Consider the following 18,778-nt stretch of genomic DNA (forward strand, 5'->3'; position numbering starts at 1 on the left):
TTTCCTTTTTTGCTTTGAGTGAGGTATTAATTACACATATAAGGTAAAAATGTGCTGCTTTAGATGTTAAGTGAGTTTAGAGTCAAGAATTGGAAGAGCCCTGTGAGGCCATCTGGTCCAGCCTCCCAGCTAGTACATACAGATTTTTAACAAGATTAATCTGATTGGCTCTGTAAGACCATGACAGTTTTTATGTATGAGGAAGGTGTTGGAAAGTTCTGACTTGACAACAGTTATCATAATGTTTTAAGTGTGTTTGTTTGCCTCCACCTACTGCACAGGGGCTCGGAAGTTCAGAGTGTGGAACCGAGAATTTGCTTTACAGTCAACCAGTGAGCCTGTGGCAGGACTGGGACCAGCCCTGGCTTGGAAGTGAGTGGGAGAAGAAACCTTGATACTTCTTTTTCAGAGAAATTCTTGGAACCAGGGTAGGGGTGTTGGTACCCATTGAATATAGATGTTTGGATGAAAGCCTATATCTGTCTTTTTTTTTTTTTTTTTTTTTTTTTTTTTTTTTTTTTTTTTTTTTTTTTTTGTAAGTTCTCTGAAGTTTGAATTCAACTTGAATTGTAGATTCTGGGCTTCTTCACAGATCTCATTATTCCAAGGCCCCACACATTTTGCATTCCTTAAATTCTTAAAAGGTTATGGTTATAGGCAGGGCCCACAGGAAGCCACTCTGTAGAACAAAATGGTGCTTAGAAGGGAAGTCCAGTCTACAAGGCTCTTTGGGGCAAATGGTGCTTTTGTGAAAACTATGAAAAGAGCTTTCTTCCTCTGCACAAACTCCCACAGTAAAAGATCTGCTTGACAAGGAACATGTGGGCTGGATTCAGGCCACCTCCTTCCACTCACCTCTTTGGCTCAGTACCCTTGTGCAGGTTGCAACCTGCCTGTCCCCCACCAGTATTTGGGTGGCATTAAATGATATGAGCAAGAGAAATATATTTAAATTAAAATTCTAGAGACAGATATGAGTAAATTGAGGCAATTGAGATGTTTTTAGTAGATGGAGAAGTCTTAAAACACACCTGCCTGAGCACAGAATATTTGTTGAAGTAATATGATCAAAGAAGAAATAGGTTATGATTTTTAGAGCCTTGTACTTGGAATGTTTTAGATAATATTGGTTTTTTTAAAAGTCATCCAAATACAATTTAAAACTATAAAGCTTTGTAGACAAATAGAGTCTTTGTACAAATTCAGAAATGACACTCTTTCCTCTGGGCAGGTGTAGTCCCACACTAGTGTGACCTGTTTGCCTAGACAGAAGCGACACATGGGATTTAAAACTTCCTTGGGATGGGCCGGCCCGTGGCTCACTCGGGAGAGTGAGGTGCTGATAACACCAAGGCCCCGGGTTCGGATCCCATTATAGCGATGGCCGGTTCGCTCACTGGCTGAGCGTGGTGCTGACAACACCAAGTCAAGGGTTAAGATCCCCTTACCGGTCATCTTTAAAAAAAAAAAAAAACTTCCTTGGGATGATGATTTTTAAAAATTTATTTTTGCTGGAAAAAAAAAAAAACTTGTCCAAATTTCACCTTGTTCTTAAGCCAGCTGGATGAACTTTTGGGTGATTTAACACTCTGAGTTTGCTTTAAGACCCTCAGGCAGTTTGATTGCATCTACACAAGATAAACCCAACCAGCAGGATGTTGTGTTTTTTGAAAAAAATGGACTTCTTCATGGACAATTTACACTTCCTTTCCTCAAAGATGAGGTTAAGGTAGGTGCCTGAGTTGTTTAGTTGTTTTGTCCTCAAATTTAGAGGACTTTGCACAGCTATGGAGGAGGTTGATATGGGTGTGTAAATAGAAGCTTTAGAGTAGATAATAATAAAAATGGTGGCTTCTTTTTTTTTCCTTTTTGTCTTTTTTCGTGACCGGCAACGGATCGCAACCCTCAGTGTCGCGCCCGTACCGGACCAGGACCGGCAACGGGATTGCAACCCTCGGTGTTGCGCCCGCACCTCGCTCAGCCAGTGAGCCGCTGGTCTGTATGTGGGATCCGAACCCTCGGCGGGAGCGCCACTGCGCTCCCAAGTGGCGCACTGTAGCATTGTGCCACCGGGCCGGCCCCAAATGGTGGCTTCTTATAGCTGATTTTTTTTTTAATAAAACAAATTGTTTTTCCAAGGAGATTTTGCAAAAAGAGAAGTCCTTTACATGTAATGGCTATTTCACAGAATTGTTTAATGACTCTGTAGGTTAGTAGTTTACAACTAGATATCAGCTCAAATAATGGGATTAATTTGTTTTGTCAGAGCAGGGAATTCAGCTATTGTAGATTTTGAAGTATATGCATGGCTAAAGGCCAATGATAGGTCTTTTTTCCCTACTAGGTAAATGACTTGCTCTGGAATGCAGATTCCTCTGTGCTTGCAGTTTGGCTAGAAGACCTTCAGAGGGAAGAAAATTCTGCTCTGAAAACCTATGGTAAAACAGCTGTGGAAGTTCAGCCTTATTCTCCATAAAATGTAGTTGAAAGTAGAAGGGTGTGAGATTTCCTTCATCCCTTCAGCTTAGTCCCTTAGTGGAATTGGAGAAGCTGAAATGGGTATATGGAAATGGGGGAGTGGTTGGGTTTTAATTATTTATGGATTTCAGTCATGTGTCAGTCAGGGTTTTCTAGAGAAACATAACAAATAGGAGATATATGTGTATATGAGGGGTCTTCAAAAAATTCATGGAAAGATTTGTTTTATCTTTTAATTCCATTTTTCCGTGAACTTTCTGAAGTACTCTTGAATATTTATGTGGAAAGAGAGGGGCAAGGAAGGGAGTCAGGGAAGGGATGGAGAGAGGGAGAGAGAGTGCAAGAGAGTTGTGGATGGATTTAAGGAATTGGCTCATGTGCTTGTTATGGGATGGCAAGTTTGAAATTTGTCGGCTAGCTGGCAGCCTGGGAATTTAGGTAACTGATGTTGCAGTTTTGAGTCTGAAATCTGCAGGGCAGGCTGGCAGGCTGGAAACTCCAGCAGGATTTCTGTGTTACGTTCTTGAGGCTGAATTCCTTCTGTGGGAAATGTCAGTTTTTACTTTTTAGGCCTTCAGCTCATTACCCACACTATGGAGGGTAATCTGCTTTACTTAGTCTACTGATTGTAAATGTTAATCACATCTACAAAATACCTTCGCAGCATCATCTAGACTAGTGTTTGACCAGACAACTGGGCACCATAGCCTGGCCAAGTTGATAGATAAAATTAACCATCGCAAGTCATCAGTGCTTTCTGTTCTTGGATGGTATTTTGTGTATTACTGCAGAAGATCAAAGCACTAACCAAAGAATACTGTGGAAGTGTAAGAGGATTTAGATTAGCTTTAAGTAAGAATCTTTTCTAAAGCTTTTAAAATAGATAAATGTATATTTAAAAATTAAACAATATTTGAAAATGTTAGAAAATAAAGATGAGAAAAAAAAAATCCATAGTTCTACCACTCAGTAATAATCTTTTAAATTTTTCTTGTCTTCTAGATTTATTTGTATATTTCTCAGGATAGCTATGATCTCTTTTGTTAAAAAATATAGATATGATGCATGCAGTTTTGTAACTTGCTTTAACACTGTATCACAAGTATATTTCCAGTTTGTTTGTATATCTGCATCATTTAAAATTTCTGTATAATATCCTTTTGTGCCAGTTTATTAAACCTCATGCTGTTAGACATTTAAAGTCTTGTAATTTCTCATTATTGTCAACAGCAATGCACTGAACATTTTTTCCATAAATCTTTTTACTTGCTTTTCTTTTTTGTCATCATACCCTAAGTGGCTATCAAACTCTTTAATCAGTAGAACCTATTTTAACTGAAATGTTATTAGAAACTATTCATTCATTCATTCATTCATTCATTCATTCAACACGATAGTTCTCAACCCTGGTTGCACCTTTAGAAAAAAATAGTGATATCCAGCCTTCATATCAGTGTTGGATTCAGTGTGTAGGAATTGGGATTGCACATCGGTATTTAACTTAAACTCCCAAGTGATTTTAACATACAACCACAGTCAGAATCATTGATTAACCAGCGTGACAAGGGATGGTACTATGATATGCTCGGGGTAAAAATACTGCTCAAGAACAGACCCGACATCTGTGCTCATGGAGCATGAGCATGTGGTTTCACTTAATAACTCCCAGCTGCATGGAAGTATTAGAATAGCATGTTAGAGAACTAGGTTGTATTTGTTGTGATCACTAAGTTAAGAATTAGTGAGCAGGGAAATTAAGAAAATAAATTCCTTAATATAACTAAGATCTTAATTTACATGTACCACCTGTTTAATAAAGATTGGTTTTGGCATGATTAAGTCTTGTTCTTTTAGTAGATGCTGGAAAGGATAATTGCATGCTAATCTCCCTTTGGCAGCTAAATCATAGTTAATACCAGATAGCCTTGGACATAATTGCATGCAAAGAACCTGGAAGGAAATAAGCATCTTAAGCCTAATGCAACATAGTGATACTAGTCCTGGATCTTAAATTGAGTGTTTTAATATAATCTAATTGCCAGATATCTTCTTCCTAAGTCTTCATGAAAAAACTCACTAAAATCCTGTCTTGTCCTAGTATCCTTTCATCATGATCATAAAGTCTGAAGGTAGAGGTGAGAATAAACATGTATTTCTGACCTTATTGATGCTTGACATTTTATCTCCATGGAAAGCTACCTTTTAACAATTATTGTTGTTATATTATTATTTTAATGAAGAGGCTAAGTAGGAAGGGTCATTTGAAAAAGAAAAGATTGTCCCTGTCCCCCTCTAGCAAGTGCTATGAAATCTAGTCCCCTACCATCTAAAGGCCTTTCTTTCATTTTCCCTTGCAGTTCAGCTCTGGACTGTTGGAAACTATCACTGGTATCTCAAGCAAAGTCTTTCCTTTGACACCTGTGGGAAGAGCAGGATTGTGGCTCTGATGTGGGACCCGGTGATCCCATACCGGCTGCATGTTCTCTGTCAGGGCTGGCATTACCTCTGCTATGACTGGCACTGGACAACTGACCGGAGCTCAGGAGATAATTCAAGTGACTTGGCAAATGTGGCTGTTATTGATGGAAGTAAGCTGCTGGAAAGTGTGTCCATGTGCCTGCAACGGGTCCTAAGCCTGGGGCCTGCAGATGTGGTGACTTGACCAGAACAATGAGGAATCTTTGTTTGGGTTGTTTGGTTTATTTTTACCTATTTATTGTTTTGTTTTTGATGGGATGGGAATGCCCTTAGGTGGGGTGTATACTTTCCTGAGAACCATAGTCCCTCTTTCCACCCCAATTCCCTGTTGTACTATATCCATGGCCTTCACACATTTACTTGTCTGGCCTTTGAAGACTTAGAAAATTTTGACCCTGGGTAGAGAGGAAGACAACGGTAGAGTTGTGTGGCTTGGGTGTGTTCACCTTGTCTGTTTGCCCTGACGCAGATTACGTTGACCCTTGCACCACTCCACTTGTGTTGCTTTGTTGCTGATTATGTACCTCTCCAGTACGTTCAGTTCAAGCTAGAACTCTGATTGTTTGCCCTTTTTGCCTTACTTCCTGGCACCTGAAACTTTCAAGTCTGGAGATGGACTACAATAGATCTGGAGGTGACAATAGCTAGATATAAGCAGAGTCCATGACACTCTCCCCCCTTTTTTAACCCATGTAAAAAATATCAAAAATTATTCTTAGGAATTGCTGTATGTTTTCTATGCCATTATAACAACTTATAGGTTGTTATAATGGCATAGAAAACATATATAACAACTTATAGGTGCTGTGATGTTCATAGGCCTTCTTTTACTAATTCAATATCCATATGTCTCATCCTTCTCTTTTTTTCTTCATGTGCAGACAAGGTATTGGTGACAGTCTTCCGGCAGACTGTGGTTCCACCTCCCATGTGCACCTACCGACTGTTGCTCCCGCACCCTGTGAATCAAGTCATGTTTTCTGCACACCCAAAAAAGAGTAATGACCTCGCTGTCCTAGATGCCAGTAACCAGATTTCTGTTTATAAATGTGGTATGTTACAAAACTTAACAAGATGTTCTAAATTAAGTCCTTCCTACTTCTACAGAAAAGCAAATTATAGTTTGGTGTTGCCTTAGCGCTAGTATTTCTAAAAATTTGAAGTCCGTAATTGATTTCATTATCATTATTTAATTGGTTTTTGTTTTTTGTTTTTTAAAAATCTTACTCTGGCTTATAAAAGCACTTCCTTTTGCCTTACTGAACTTGAAGAGTCCTTTACTTAAGAATAACATTCAACCCCGGAAAATAACAAAGTATCTTATTACATATATGGTAGGTTTTACTATTTTTATTACCTTTGCACATATTTTCAGTTGCTTTCATGTCCCTCCTAGGAACTTTTCTTCTTTTATAGATGAGGGAACACAGTGCCAGAGGATTTGCAATTTGCTTGAGCAAGAATTTGTGGACAAGCACCTCGACACAGGTGTTCTAGCTCCTAATCTAGTTGTCCTTCCACAGTCCCATTGCTGTCAGTTCCTTGTCACTTTCCTGATGTACTGGAGAACCTGAAAGTTGTTTTTATTTGTGAGTTCTATGGTCATGTCATAAATTATACTGGCGTATGGCAGTGGTAGCCTTGCTATCAAATATCTTTTGAATTCTCAGTTAGAAAAAGCCTAATAGCTGCTGTGCATAATCAAAATTAATTAATTTATATTGGCATTCCCTACTTTCATATCAGCTTTTCTGTTAAATCAACAGCCTACTGTTTACATGAATTCTATTTGGATATATCACCAGTTTCTCTGATTTTGGTTTCACTTGTGAAATGCCATTACAGTCTTCCTTAAACTTTTTTTAAATAGCTTTTTATAAAATAATACTAATGTGTTCATTGTCAAGGCAAATCAGAAAAAGCAGAAATTAACTACTTTTCAGAGAAGATTTTCTCTCAGCCAGTCATACCAAAAGTAAGCAAATGTTTGTCTCTGCTGTGTTTGGGTTATCTTAGTGCTGGTTTTGTGAGATTAAAAAGAATCAGATGTAGAGTAAGCTTTTGTGGCACTTACCATATGATACTAATAAGTTTATATATTACTTTTCAATGTATGGGATGTCTTTTCCTATGTTAACTTTTTTAAAAGATAGCTTTATGTCATTCATCTATTTAAAGTGTACAATTCAGTGGTTTATATATGTGTGTATATATATATGTATATATGTATATATATATATGTGTGTATATATATATATATATATGTATTCACAGAGTTGTGCATCTATCACTATAATCAATTTTAGAATATTTTTATCTCCCCAAAATGAAACCGTGTACTACCTTACATTCATTTTACTTGATACCTTTAATTTCTTGTGATGAGATAGGGCAAGTTGAAAGCTCCATTTTTGGAAGATTGCTTGGCATCAGAATGTGGAGTTAGCCATGGGTCGGGGGACACCTGGAGGCAGAGCTACCAGTTAGGAGAAGCTGTTGAAGAGTGGCTAGGCAGGACATAGGGAGAGCTTGAGCCAGGGGAGTGTTTGTAGAAATGGAAAGAAGAGAAAGATGATACAAATCCAGTAGCTAAAAGCCTCTGAGAAGTTAAGGAGCACATTGTGGAGAATTTGGATTTAACAGAATATGGAAAAAGGTTATGGGAGTCCTTGGAGTATAGTTTTTAGAGATTAGCATCTCAAGTGTGGAGCAGTTTCAGATGATGGCCCTGGTGTGGGCAGCTCAAGTGAACTTGAAGTTGGTGAAAACAGCATTGGGCACCTGTGGATGCGAATGGTAAGAGGATAGGTGTGTGAGACGCTGAAGAGTGCTGGTGTACAAATGGCTGACAGCAGCTTCCAGTTTGTCCAGGGAATCAAGAAAATGTTGAAGAATAATACATTTTATTGAGATCAGAAAGAATGAAAAGAGGAAAGATTGAGGTTGATGTCAAAGTCAGAATATTCTAGTTTGAGATTTCAGAGTGGAACCAGTCAGAGTACTGGTTAGGGCTCAGTGCCTAAGCTGAAGAGAAAAGAGCGCTCTTTGGAAATGAACAATTTGGAGGAAAGTGGTATACATTTGAGTGGTGTGGAGACAAATTAGTTGCCAAAATTTTCACAAATGGCTTTGGATGTGTCCTGAGTATCACTCCTTTTTTTCCCCTCAATGTTTATTGATTGTTTATCATGTGCCAGGCTTTTTTCTAATCCTTGCTTTTGTGGAGTTTATGTTCTGGTTGAGGGACAAAGATAGTAAAGAAGAAATATAACCTTGGTAAATGGTAAATACTGTAGAGAAAAATGAAGCAAGTTGGGGTATGGGAAGAGCTCAGGGATAAGGGCCTGCTCGGGGAAGGTGGCTTTTGTAATTAGGGCAATCAGGGAAGCCCTCTCTGGGAAGAAGACCTGGTGAGAATCAGAGCAGGAGCCATGCAAACCTCCAGGGTAAGAGCATTCCAAGCAGAGTAAAGAGTAGCTGAAAAGGTATCTGTTGTGTTTAGGAGTGAGCCAAGAGGCCGGTGTGGCTGTAGCAGACCGAATGAGGGGAGAGTGGTGGGTAGGACCATGGAGCTGGCAGAGAACAGCTGTCTTAGGGCCTTGAAGGCTTTTACTCTGAGTGAGATAAGCCACTAGTGGGCTTGGAACAGAGGAGTGGGGTGTGCTGGCTGAATTTTTTAAAGGATTTTACTGGCTGCTGTATAGTGAATAAACTGGATTAAGAGTGAAAAGAGAATGTCTTTTAAGCAAGTGGTTTGGACTCAGAGGATGCAAGCTTATTGAGAGATGGTTGTAGGTCAGTGGAGGACATAGCACTGGGGTAAGAGTGTAGCCCCAACACATGGTCTTGCTGAGCTGTGGCCTTTATCAATGAAGACTGTGACTATTAAGGGAAGATGTGGTATTAAGGGAAAAGTAAGTTTTGGTTAAGCCTGAAAGGTAGGCAGAAATTTAAGAAAGAAGTTGAAAAGTGATTATTTTCTCGATTGCTTTATTTGCCATCTAGAACTTGTTAATTACATGTCCCCATCCCCTTAGTATTAGGAAAAATATTTATAGTTTACAATTATATTATTTGCATTTTTTTTTCTAGGTGATAGTCCAAGTACAGACCCCACAGTGAAACTGGGAGCTGTGGGTGGAAATGGATTTAAAGTTTCCCTTACAACACCTCATCTGGAAAAGAGATACAAGTAGGTTCTTAATTATCTTTGACCTCTGTGAATGGAATCAGCCAGCATTCAGTCCTAAATTCAGCCAACTATTGTTATTCTGTACCTGTTGCTGAGTGGAACACGTAGGCCTTGGTTTTTCAGCCTGGTTGGAGAAAGCCAGTCACTTTGTATATCTGAATGCCATATATTCTGGTGGGCGGCAAGGGAGCATGAATCATAAGCTGGATTAGAACCCACTCTCTGCAACAGCCTTTGGTTTTCCAGGGAAAAATCACATGGGAAAGGTGGAGATGAAAATGATAAGGCAGAGTTGCATTCTCTTATGTGAATACAGATGTATAGGTTGTTAACATGGTCAGCCTAATGCAGCCTCTGTCTTTGCCTCATTCCAGACTCCAGAACTTTTGGGTGCTGTTTTGAGGCTCCCTGGTTGGAAATCAGAGTGCATTTTCCCGCTGAAACAGTATTATCAACGATTGAGTGTAATGAATACCTTGGGTATACTGTAGGCATTTGCAGAATTACCCAGGAGCCAAGTTAATGCCATTTCTGTGAGAAAATGTTTTTTAATAGTACCACTTATTGAGTGCTTATAGCTAAGAAAACAAAGTGTAGAGGTTAGGTAACTTCCCCAAGGTCATGCACCCAGTAATTAGAGAATCCAGGATTTGATTCTGTTCTGTTTGATAAGTCCATGTTCTTAGAGAACTACTCTGCTTCCTGGGAGCATTTATTTCTAAGTTAACAGAGATAATTAACTGAGTACAACAAATAACAGAATTTGATAAATAAAATGGGCCAGTTAGCTCAGTTGGTTAGAGCATGGTGTTGATAGCATCAAGGTCCAGAGTTCAATCCCTGTTACTGGTCAGCTGCCAAAAATTGAAAATAAATAAATGAAATGTTTCTTAAATATATGTGATATATTTAGTAAGTATATATAAATATTCAACCTGTGTATGGTTTGGGGGTTGCCTATATAATGCTTAGTAGTTTTTAAAGAACATTTATGTGAATCTTTTCATTTCACAGACTTGAAGCCACTAGAGGACAGAGGTGTAAGGCAAATTAAAAAGTGTGAGGCAGGTTAGAATATAATTTCCTTTTTAAAAAATTGAGAGAAGGGTAACTTCAAGTCATTCAGAGAAGATTTCAGGAAGGACATGAATACTCATCTTGATCTTTGAGGAAGGGATAGGTTTGTGATCGGCAAAGAAGGACTGGGAACATTGGGTTTGGTGGGGAGGACGGTGTTGGTGAAAACCAGAGGTGGGGATTATCCTGCATAGAGAGAACATGCTGGACTAAATGCAGTGGAGAGACTGAGTCCGGGGAGAGCTGGTTGAGTAGGAAGATCAGGCTAGTAACCAGCTTCAGTGGAAGGTGAAGATTTGCCTCTTGATCTAAAAGGCACGAAGTAACCATTATGGGTTCCTAAGTGACGTGGCAAAAACAGTGCTCTGGGCTGGTGTATTAATGGCCCCTATTAAGGCATTAGAAGCATGGAAACCACCTCAAGCCAATTAGTCATTTTGATGTGAGACCCAAAGGTAAGGATACTTTAAAAAGTTCATGGAAAGATTTGTGTTATCTTTCAATTCTATTTTTCTATGAACTTTTTGAAGTGCTCTGGTATCTGTTGGAGTCTGATTTGAATGCTGGTAAATGGTGGCAATGGAAAGGCTCTGGGGTTTTTTAGTGTACGTGCTGGGGCAGGTATTTTTCTTTTGCAGTCAGTTTTCTGAAGTGTTCTCTTCACATCTAAAGATCTCAGGGTTTAAGAAACTTAGTTTAATTACTTATTTATTATTTATATTTGGCTTGGCTTGTTGGTATGGGAATCTGAACCCATGACCTTGGTGTTATAAGGCTGCACTCTAGCTGAGCTAACTAGCTAGCCCAAGAAACTTAATTTAAAATAAACATAAAAACATATTCTTAAGCCAGACAAGCATTATTTTTGGATATTCTAGTATTTTGTATTATCTCAGGTTTTGTCCCTCCAGAATAATTAGGAGTTGACTGTATACAAGGTAGTTTATTCTTCCTTCATTCAGGAAAATCTCAGTGATTTTAAAGTTTTATTCACATCTTGGATATTCTTCAATATTTAAAACAGAATTCAATTTGAGACTAGCAAAGATCAAGAAGTAAACTCACTGAAGCTCGGCCTTCTCACCTGGATTGAAGAGGACATCTTCCTGGCCATAAGCCACAGTCAGTCCAGCCCACGGTCCCTCATTCACCATCTGACTGTGGCCCCTTCTGAGATGGATGAGGAACACGGACAGCTCAATGTCAGGTATTGCAGTACTTCCCTGTATTCCACATGTTAAATAAGCAAATGGAGTTGTGCTCTTGTCTTTTATGAGGATACAACTTTTTTTTGGCTTCTAGTGAGCAAAGTTGAGGAGCAGTAGTTTTCTTGTTAGATACACTTATCAAGAGGGTTAAGTCTAGTTTTGAGTCATGTCAAAATAATAGACCAAGAACATATCAAGAAGTGAAAAGTAGGACAAACAACAATAGATGAGCAAAACATTTTGAGGATGTGTTAAATATTTTAATCCAGCATGTACCCACATTCCTACAGAGTAATTGTTAGATCTTACCATTGATTTTAATAACTATCAAGGGTAATTAGGGGGGTTAATTCTCATGGACTAATGCAGTGGAAAGAAATTTTATATATACAGGTTGAACATCCCTAATCTGAAAATCCAAAATGCTCCAAAGTCTGAAATTTTTTTTTTTCCCCCTTTTTGTCTTTTTTCGTGACCGGTAACGGGATTGCAACCCTCGGTGTCGCGCCCGCACCGCGCTCAACCAGTGAGCGTACTGGTCTCTATACGGGATCCGAACCCTCGGCGGGAGCGCCGCCACACTCCCAAGCGCCGCACTCTACCAAGTGTGCCACCGGGCTGGCCCCAAAGTCTGAAATTTTTGACCTATGACATGATGCTCAAAGGAACATTTTGGATTTGGGATTTTTGGATTAGGGATACTGAACTGATTAAGTATCTGAGAATATTCCAAAATCTGAAAAACTTCTGATTTCAAGCATTTCAGATAAAGGATACACAACCTGTGTGTGTGTGTATGTGTGTGTATGTATATATATATATATATATATGCGCTTCGTTTTGATGTGGTGACTTCAAAATGCTTCTTCTGGCCTCTTCTATACATCCTGTTTGACACTTGACTACATTTGCCCCTAGAAAGTCTCCTCTATTTTTCTTTGCTGAAATTTCACTGTTCCCTGGACCTGAGTTTTATTTTGATTCCTGACTGCATCTTTATCATGAAACAGATTTCAGTTAATGAATGTTCGTCTCTGCAATGCAAGCGCTGATGTGCAGTAGATAGCATTTTCTGGCTAGCTCCCAGAAATCCTCAGATTTCTAACGTCAAGACTTGGTAACTTAGACATATGCTGATGTTAATCCCCAGATTTATTTGTAATTAAAACCCTAGTTGGTTACATTTATATTCTGAGAACCATTTTTGCAAAATTAGGAACCTTTCCTTATTTTATGTATAAAACATATTTTAATACAGTCATTTGCTCCTACTCTTAGACTCAAAATGCTTCATGATATTTTGAATAAGCTTTTTGTGAATATGTCTAGATGTTGAATATGCTTTAGATATATGCAAAGTTAACCAGGATCTTTTTGAAAAGCAGAGCAATGTACATTAGAAATGGCTAAATTATGCCCAAGTTTCTACTTCTCCAAATCTGAAATTCTTTATCGTTAGCTTGTAGAAGGAAGAGCTAGATACAGTCTTCTCATTTGCTGTAAAGGAAATGAGAAGTCATTTATAATATATTTCTGTTGCTTTGACTTTTGTTTCTCAAGAAAGACTATTTTGTTCATACAAAACATTAATATCTGAGTAATATAAAGTCCCTCAATCAGTTATAGCTATTAATAGCTTACCTTTACTGTAGCTCGTGCTTTGTAAAAGGTACTCTTCTAAGTGCTTTCCCTGTATTAACTCATTGATTTTGAAAGGGATGGCCCGGAGTCGCAAAGAATTACACCGAGAGACAGATACTCAGCCAGAATGTATATTGGAGGGCTTCAGAGGGAAGCGGGTGGGCTGCCCTCTCAAAGCGGGAGCAGCCGCATGCAGAACTAGGGAGTGCCTTATATATCCTAATAGGTTGAGCTGTCTCATTGTCATTGGACAAGAGGACCAAGCAAGAGTTTAAGCTGAGCTGGAACTTTCCTATAGGTGGGGAAAATCACGCACGCGAGAAGGTGATGTGGCGGTGGGGTGGGGGGGTGTCTTTTGTGGTTCTTGGAAAATGTGAAACTTTCTGCAGCCATTTTGGGTGTTCTTCCTGTCCACCTGCAGCCATTTTAGACTGACATTGGTCATAACATAATTGGCTAACAGATTTCTCTCAATACCTCTTTAAAGTATATGCTATTTGCATTATTTTGCAGATGAGACAACTAAGGCACAGAATTGTTAAGTAACTTGCCCAAGATTGCCTGGTGGAGCCAGGATCTAATCCCAGCCTGTCTTGCTCCAGAGTCTGTTCTTTTAACCCCTGGATGGATGATTTATCCTAACAAAATTCATAGAGAAATTAACCATTGTTATAATTTTTAGGTTATTTGTAGATTGGTTAAAAACTCTTTGAGTTAAATGTTAGCGTTGGCACCATTTGCTTTTATCACTACCTCTTCCTCTTCCTTTAAGAATTTCTACTTCTTTCTGTTCACTGACTCAGGAAAAAATGTAATGGAAATAACAGATATGCCTCTTCTTATCAGTGAAGACCCACAGTTTCCCATGAATGTTTATGATAGCTGTATTAGTCTGTTTCTTCTGCTTACAACAAAATACTTGAAACTGGGTGATTTATAAAGAAAATGAAATTTATTTACTTACAGTTTCTGAGGCTGGGAATTCTAAAGTTCATCTGGTGGTGGTGACAGTGACCCAGGGGTCTCATATTGCAAGATGGTGGAAGCAGAGAGAGCAGAGACAGAGGAAGACAGACTCTCCTCTTTTAAAGCCCTCATAACCACATCCCTGACCACCATTTTTAATCCATACACTACTGCACAGCTCTACAACCCAATCACCTCTTCAAGGCTCCACCTTTCAATTACCGTAATATGATTTCCCACCCTCTTAACAGACACTGTGGGGGCTAAATTTCTTTTTTTTATTTTTTATTTTTTAATTTTATTTTTTTTTCCTTTTTGTCTTTATTCATGACCGGCAACGGATTGCAACCCTCAGTGTCGCGCCCGTACCGGACCAGGACCGGCAACGGGATCACAACCCTCGGTGTTGCACCCGCACCTCGCTCAGCCAGTGAGCGGCCGGTCTGTATGTGGGATCCGAACCCTCGGCGGGAGCGTCGCCACACTCCCAAGCGGCGCACTGTAGCAGTGCGCCACCGGGCCGGCCCCCTAAATTTCTAATACATAAAACTTGGGGGACACAATTCAAGCTTCAGGTAGTTTGGGGACATAATTCAATCCACTACAATAGCAATAGAGATATTGAGTGTGCTCATTTTTCTACAGACCCACTGCTTTATTTAATGCAGTTTATATTTTAAGAAGACAGAAATTATATTGGTACCATGCACGTCTCATGAAGGCAATAAATTGTAATAAGTTGCAGTAAGTTGCTGCCGGAATAGGAGTGAGGACTTCGCAATGTAGGCAACTAGCTTATTGGCTTTGTGGAACACAGTGTCATGTAATAGCTAACTGCTTCATCTGGACTTGGGCTTGGAAGGGTATGTTTGTTTGTGTGTATGTATTTAGGTTTGTGTATACACACACACGCACGTGGGTACTTCAGAAATTCATGGGAAGATTTGTAGCATCTTTCAATTTTATTTTTCCTTGAACTCTTTGAAGTGCCCTCATATGTATACAGAGTACTGCGTGTATATACTTGAATGTATGTATATGTATATTATGTGTACATTGTACTGAAATAGGCAATGCAGCACCAAAAAGGAACTCCTTATTTTTCTGTTTTGCAAGATCAGTGAAATGTCACTACTTTTTGATAAAAATGGTCTGTTCACTCCCCCCCTCCTTTTTTTGCTTTTGTCAGCTCCTCTATGATGGTAGATGGGGTCATAATCAGTCTATGTTGCAATTCCAAGACCAAATCAGTGGCATTGCAGCTGGCTGACGGCCAGATACTTAAGTATCTTCGGGGTAAGTATCAAAGTGTACAAAAGCAAGTTTATGTCTTATATGGATGTTTAATTCTGAGAACATGTACGTGTAACCATCTTGTCAATGCAATCATTGTTAGGTCTTTTAACTACCCCGGAAAACCCCGAGGTATAGAGTAGAATTGGTAGGTATATTCTACTTCTCTTTTCTCATGAAGTGAACTGGAGTACCCTAATGAATTTCCAAAATACATTTGGAAAGTGATCCAAATTACTTGATTAGTGTTTTAGCAAATATTGGTGTTGACAGTTTTTTATAAAGAGCAGATCAGCTATTTGTAAACCAGATCTGCCAATCTTATAGAGTCACCTTCTCTGGCTGTTGAACCATGGAAGAACCGTGGTGGATTTCCTGTTCGGTTTCCTTATCCATGCACACAGACTGAATTGGCCGTGATTGGAGGAGAGGTAAGTGAACAGAGGCAGGAAAATTTACCACTTGAAGTAGTTACCCAGGGACTGACAGCATTAGGTGGAAAGAGCATGGGCTTTGGAAGTACACCTGTGTCTCTACTAAATCCTAAGACAATATAGGAAGTTATCTCACTTTCTAGAGATACACCTTCATCTATAAAATGCTTGGGGGAACACTAAATGAGATAATGTATTTGGCAAACTTTTATCTCTAGTTACACAAAATATTCAAAGTCAATTTTATTAAATATCTTTTGAGGAAAACAGAAATGTGATCTCACGAAGAGTATTCATTCAACAGATACTAGAGTGCCTATAATTGTGGTGGGTGGTAGGGTACAGTGGTTACAAAACAAAACAACTGACTTATCCTTTCTCTTCTGGAACTTGTTATTTATCAATATAGATGAAATTATTCCCTCTGTTGACAGAATGAAGGAAATGGAAATAGTGTAATGGTAGAGAATAGTGAGGTGTTTAGGGGTAAGTAGAAGTGGCTATGAGGATGGGAGTCTTATTTTTTTGGTAATCCAGGAAAGCCTCTCTAAGGCAGTGGTGTATGTGCTGCGATGTGAAGAAGATTCTCTTACCAGAAAGGAAGAGTGTTCCAGGGAGAAGGAACTGTGAACACCTTGAGCTTGGAAAGAGGTTGTTTATTCAGTGGACTGAATGGAAGCAGTGTGGCTGGAACTTAGTGACAGGCCATAGGGGAGAGTTTTGATTTTTTTATTTAACAAAGATGAGAAAGTTATTGATGATTTTTAATCAAAGAGTAATGTGTTTTGCTTCTTTGTTTGAAAAGTGATTCTCGCTGCCCAGAGAAGACTAGGTTGGAGAGAGACAAGAATGGAACAGGGGATCAATGCAGAGACTGTTGAAGTGAACTCAGTGAGGGGAAGGGAGATGTATTTGAGGTATACTAGGAGATAGGAATGATAGGGCTGCTGATGGATTGGATGGCATCATATTCCATTTTGCCCTGGACCAATCATATCTTAGGTATCTATATTTAGTCCAGATTTTGAGGACTTTGATGTGAAATCATAGGGCAATAGAACTATGTAATGGAAAAGTTAGGTTTAATTAGTTTAGAATAAACTTACTTATAATTTCAACTTTATTTCTTTGCAGGAATGTGTCCTTGGTTTGACTGACAGGTGTCGCTTTTTCATCAATGACATTGAGGTATCAAGGCTTGGTTTGGTGTTGGATCCTTTGCGTTTTGTTGGCTCCAAGTAATATAGCTAACTTTCCCCCTTGCCTCTCTCGTCTTGTTGCAGGTTGCATCAAATATCACGTCATTTGCAGTATATGATGAGTTTTTATTATTGACGACTCATTCCCATACCTGCCACTGTTTTTGCCTGATGGATACTTCATTTAAAAGTAAGTTTTCAGTGTATAAATAGCAATAGTCCCTTTTCCAGTGTCTTTTGGAGTCTTAATGACTTTTAAATTCTTTGCCTACTTTGACTTTTTATCATGGAGTGCTAGGCTGGAGAAAACCTTTAGAGTTCATTTCTTTAGCCCCTAATCTCAACATAATATCTCAGTTAAATCATTTTGCATCAGTTAGCAAAGACTTCCAAAGAAGGAGGTTCTTCCTTAAGCAACACATTCTAAAGTTAAACAGAAAATTTGGGGAAGTTTCATTATATAACAGACGCAATACTTGATTTTGAGTTACTGCATAGATACCAAACTGGTGATATGCTCAAACTTCAGTGCAACCTTCCTTTTCTTACTGTGACCACCCTCCATTGTACATCTGGACTCCATCTCGTGCTTTGTAGGATGTTGGCTCCATTTTTTTTCTTACATTCCCTGCTCCATCTCTGTGTGTGTGTGTATGTGTGTGTTTTCCTTATTCTAAAAAGCCCACTTACCGTATTTTCTTTGCTTTTAACTTGGAAATAGGGAATCTTTCTTTCACCGATATGGTTATAGTTCACTAATGATGCTGAGAAGTAGAGAAGCTACCCCAATCTTTCCTGTGTTTTTCAGATCGTTTGAGAAATTGTGTATGTGAGTATGCACAAGGCCTCTCTAAGAGAGAGGGCAAATTCCAGGAACGAGATTGTTTATCAGAAAGGCTGATGGTCTTGAGGTTGAGTAGGAAAGCAAAGGAACCTGGTTGTTAATCACTCTCTTCTCTTTCAGTTAATATATGCAGTTTCAACTGCAATTAATGGAGAGTGGCTTGTCATGATAATTCTTAGGGCTTAGCCAATGGTGTCTTTAGCATTACAGGCAGGTCTGAGCAGCAGTCATATGTCTTATGGAGAAACTCTGCGGAAGGTGGAGAGGGGTTCACGGATTGTCACTGTTGTGCCCCAGGACACAAAGCTTATATTACAGGTAAGCTGAGTTTTCAGGCTGTCTTTATGATTGTTATTCAGTCAATATCAAACAAAATTCTTGCGGATTGTATTTTCGGGCCTCTCATCATTTGTAATCACTTATTACAAACCTTTCTTTGCAAGGTTGTCTTTTAGCATTATGTAAAGGAATGTTGATATAGGCTGTCATCAGGGAGGCTCAGAGGGAAGTTCCTCTTGAAAGTCAAGGTAAATATTGAGCACAGCTAGATTCTACTAAATGTGTGCTCATTATACAGTGCTGTGGTAGTTCTCTGTAGTTAGATAAAATCGTGTATCCTGGCCATTAAAAATTTTGAACTTAATTAAAAATGTTCTTGTTTTGATTTATTTATTTTAAGATGCCAAGGGGAAACTTAGAAGTTGTTCATCATCGAGCCCTGGTTTTAGCTCAGATTCGGAAGTGGTTGGACAAGTAAGTGCCATGTATGTGATTAGTTAGCTTGTGATTTATACATGAAATTAATAAGCATTTTATTATAATTTCTTTAAAATTTTTTTTAAATTTTAATTTATTGAATCAAAATTGATTATACATATTTTTGGGTTTCAACATTGAGTTGTGTTCATCAAATCAATATTACTAGCATATATATTGTTTTTTTTTTTTTTTTTTTTTTTTTTTTTAAA

The 18,778-nt window shown here is 38.7% G+C and overlaps 1 protein-coding gene across 1 annotated transcript in view; it reads left to right on the top strand.

The window, feature by feature from the left end:
• IKBKAP (inhibitor of kappa light polypeptide gene enhancer in B-cells, kinase complex-associated protein) overlaps window positions 1-18,778 on the top strand; it is a 73,451-nt gene that overhangs the window by 18,800 nt on the left and 35,873 nt on the right. The window contains exons 8-20 of the mRNA XM_008587196.1: window positions 282-372; window positions 1,606-1,729; window positions 2,345-2,438; window positions 4,836-5,066; window positions 5,838-6,008; window positions 9,049-9,148; window positions 11,250-11,432; window positions 15,230-15,336; window positions 15,661-15,764; window positions 16,902-16,955; window positions 17,051-17,156; window positions 18,013-18,128; window positions 18,490-18,563. Coding sequence (XP_008585418.1) covers window positions 282-372; window positions 1,606-1,729; window positions 2,345-2,438; window positions 4,836-5,066; window positions 5,838-6,008; window positions 9,049-9,148; window positions 11,250-11,432; window positions 15,230-15,336; window positions 15,661-15,764; window positions 16,902-16,955; window positions 17,051-17,156; window positions 18,013-18,128; window positions 18,490-18,563 — 1,555 coding nt within the window. The remainder of the gene's footprint in view (window positions 1-281; window positions 373-1,605; window positions 1,730-2,344; window positions 2,439-4,835; window positions 5,067-5,837; window positions 6,009-9,048; window positions 9,149-11,249; window positions 11,433-15,229; window positions 15,337-15,660; window positions 15,765-16,901; window positions 16,956-17,050; window positions 17,157-18,012; window positions 18,129-18,489; window positions 18,564-18,778) is intronic.

This window comes from Galeopterus variegatus, unplaced genomic scaffold (assembly GCF_000696425.1).
Source record: "Galeopterus variegatus unplaced genomic scaffold, G_variegatus-3.0.2 Scaffold4278, whole genome shotgun sequence".
NCBI classification, from domain to species: Eukaryota; Metazoa; Chordata; class Mammalia; order Dermoptera; family Cynocephalidae; genus Galeopterus; species Galeopterus variegatus.